The 1,337-nt window shown below is 43.0% G+C and overlaps 1 protein-coding gene across 1 annotated transcript; it reads right to left on the minus strand.

Moving 5' to 3' along the window:
- Positions 1 to 220: 220 nt before the first annotated feature.
- Positions 221 to 1,035, minus strand: LOC111398438 (L-lactate dehydrogenase). The gene has a single exon (XM_023025336.1). It carries the CDS (start codon positions 860 to 862, stop codon positions 236 to 238), a length of 627 nt encoding a protein of 208 aa, XP_022881104.1. The 5' UTR covers positions 863 to 1,035; the 3' UTR covers positions 221 to 235.
- Positions 1,036 to 1,337: the final 302 nt, after the last annotated feature.

Raw genomic sequence — 1,337 nt, forward strand, 5'->3', positions numbered from 1 at the left:
TTTTGTCGTGCTTAAATAACCAAAGAGAATAAAGCACATGCTTTGCAACAACCACTCCCTAGTGTCTAGTACTAAACCACGTCGTCTTCTCTAAAACGTGAATATAAAGTGACAAAAAAGTGACAAATATTTCACAGCAATGCCAATCAGTGCATAGAAAATCGAAACTTGAGTAAAAAATAAGTGACTAAATATTCAAAATAAGGGATTAAATATAAAAAAAAATAAGTGATTATTAAAAACTCACCTGCACGTCCTGTGCATTGACATCAAGATGATCGGCGATCAAGAACCGAAACCGGGACGAATCCAAGTTGGTGCCCGAGCCGATAACCCTATTCGCCGGGAACCTGGATAGCTTCCAGGCCACGTAAGTCAACACATCGACGGGGTTAGAAACTATCAGCAGTATACATTCCGGAGAGTACTTAGCCAACGGCGGCACTATAGATTTGAACAAGGAGAGGTTTCGTTGAATAAGATTGAGCCTGCTCTCGCCCGGTATCTGGCGGGCTCCGGCTGTGATGATGCAGAGGTCAGAGCCGGCAGTGATATCGTAGTCGAGGGAGGCTTGGATTTTGGTTCGGGGGAGGAAGGCGGCGGCGTGCTGGAGGTCGAGCATTTCGCCTCGGAGTTTGTCGGCCTTTGCGTCTACTAGGGCGAGTTCGTCGGCGAGATCTTGGGTGAGGATAGTCTGGGCGATAGCCATGCCGACGTTTCCAACTCCGACAACGGTGATTTTGGTGTGGCGTTTGGTGGGTGACGGTGGATCGGCGTTGGAAATGGGCTTGAAAAAGGCTTGGGTTAAGTCCAGGCCGCCGGGACCTAGGGAAGAGGATGATGTGCTCTTGTGCATGGACATTTTAGCACCTTGAGGAAAAATCTGTGAGTTTGTGTGACTGAGAGAATTGAAGGCGGCGACCGTGGTTAATGGGGTTTTTAGAATAATTTCGATGAAAAACTTTTGACTGGCGAGAAGAGGGAAAAGTATGTATGGTTGGACAAGGATAGTGAAAAACAGGCATCGTACTAGGATATATGGGAAATTGCAAGGAAGGTTCTCAAAATTTACAATGAGTTCAAATGTTTCCATTCTTCAACGTTCAAACTCCAATATTCTCAGAAGGAACCAAAAATTGTTAATTCATATTTTTGTGGGAAAAGGAAACTTTGAAATGATGCTGAAAGTCTTCAAACTTATAAGCATCTTCAACATTATCTTTATTTACACCTTACGTATGATTCATAACGTTCATCACTTTTCTATTCACACATTTAGTAAAAATCACAACTTATAATCTATTAAGATTTTTACAAAACACACCCAAGAACTTCAT

This window comes from Olea europaea, chromosome 8 (assembly GCF_002742605.1).
Source record: "Olea europaea var. sylvestris chromosome 8, O_europaea_v1, whole genome shotgun sequence".
NCBI lineage: Eukaryota > Viridiplantae > Streptophyta > Magnoliopsida > Lamiales > Oleaceae > Olea > Olea europaea.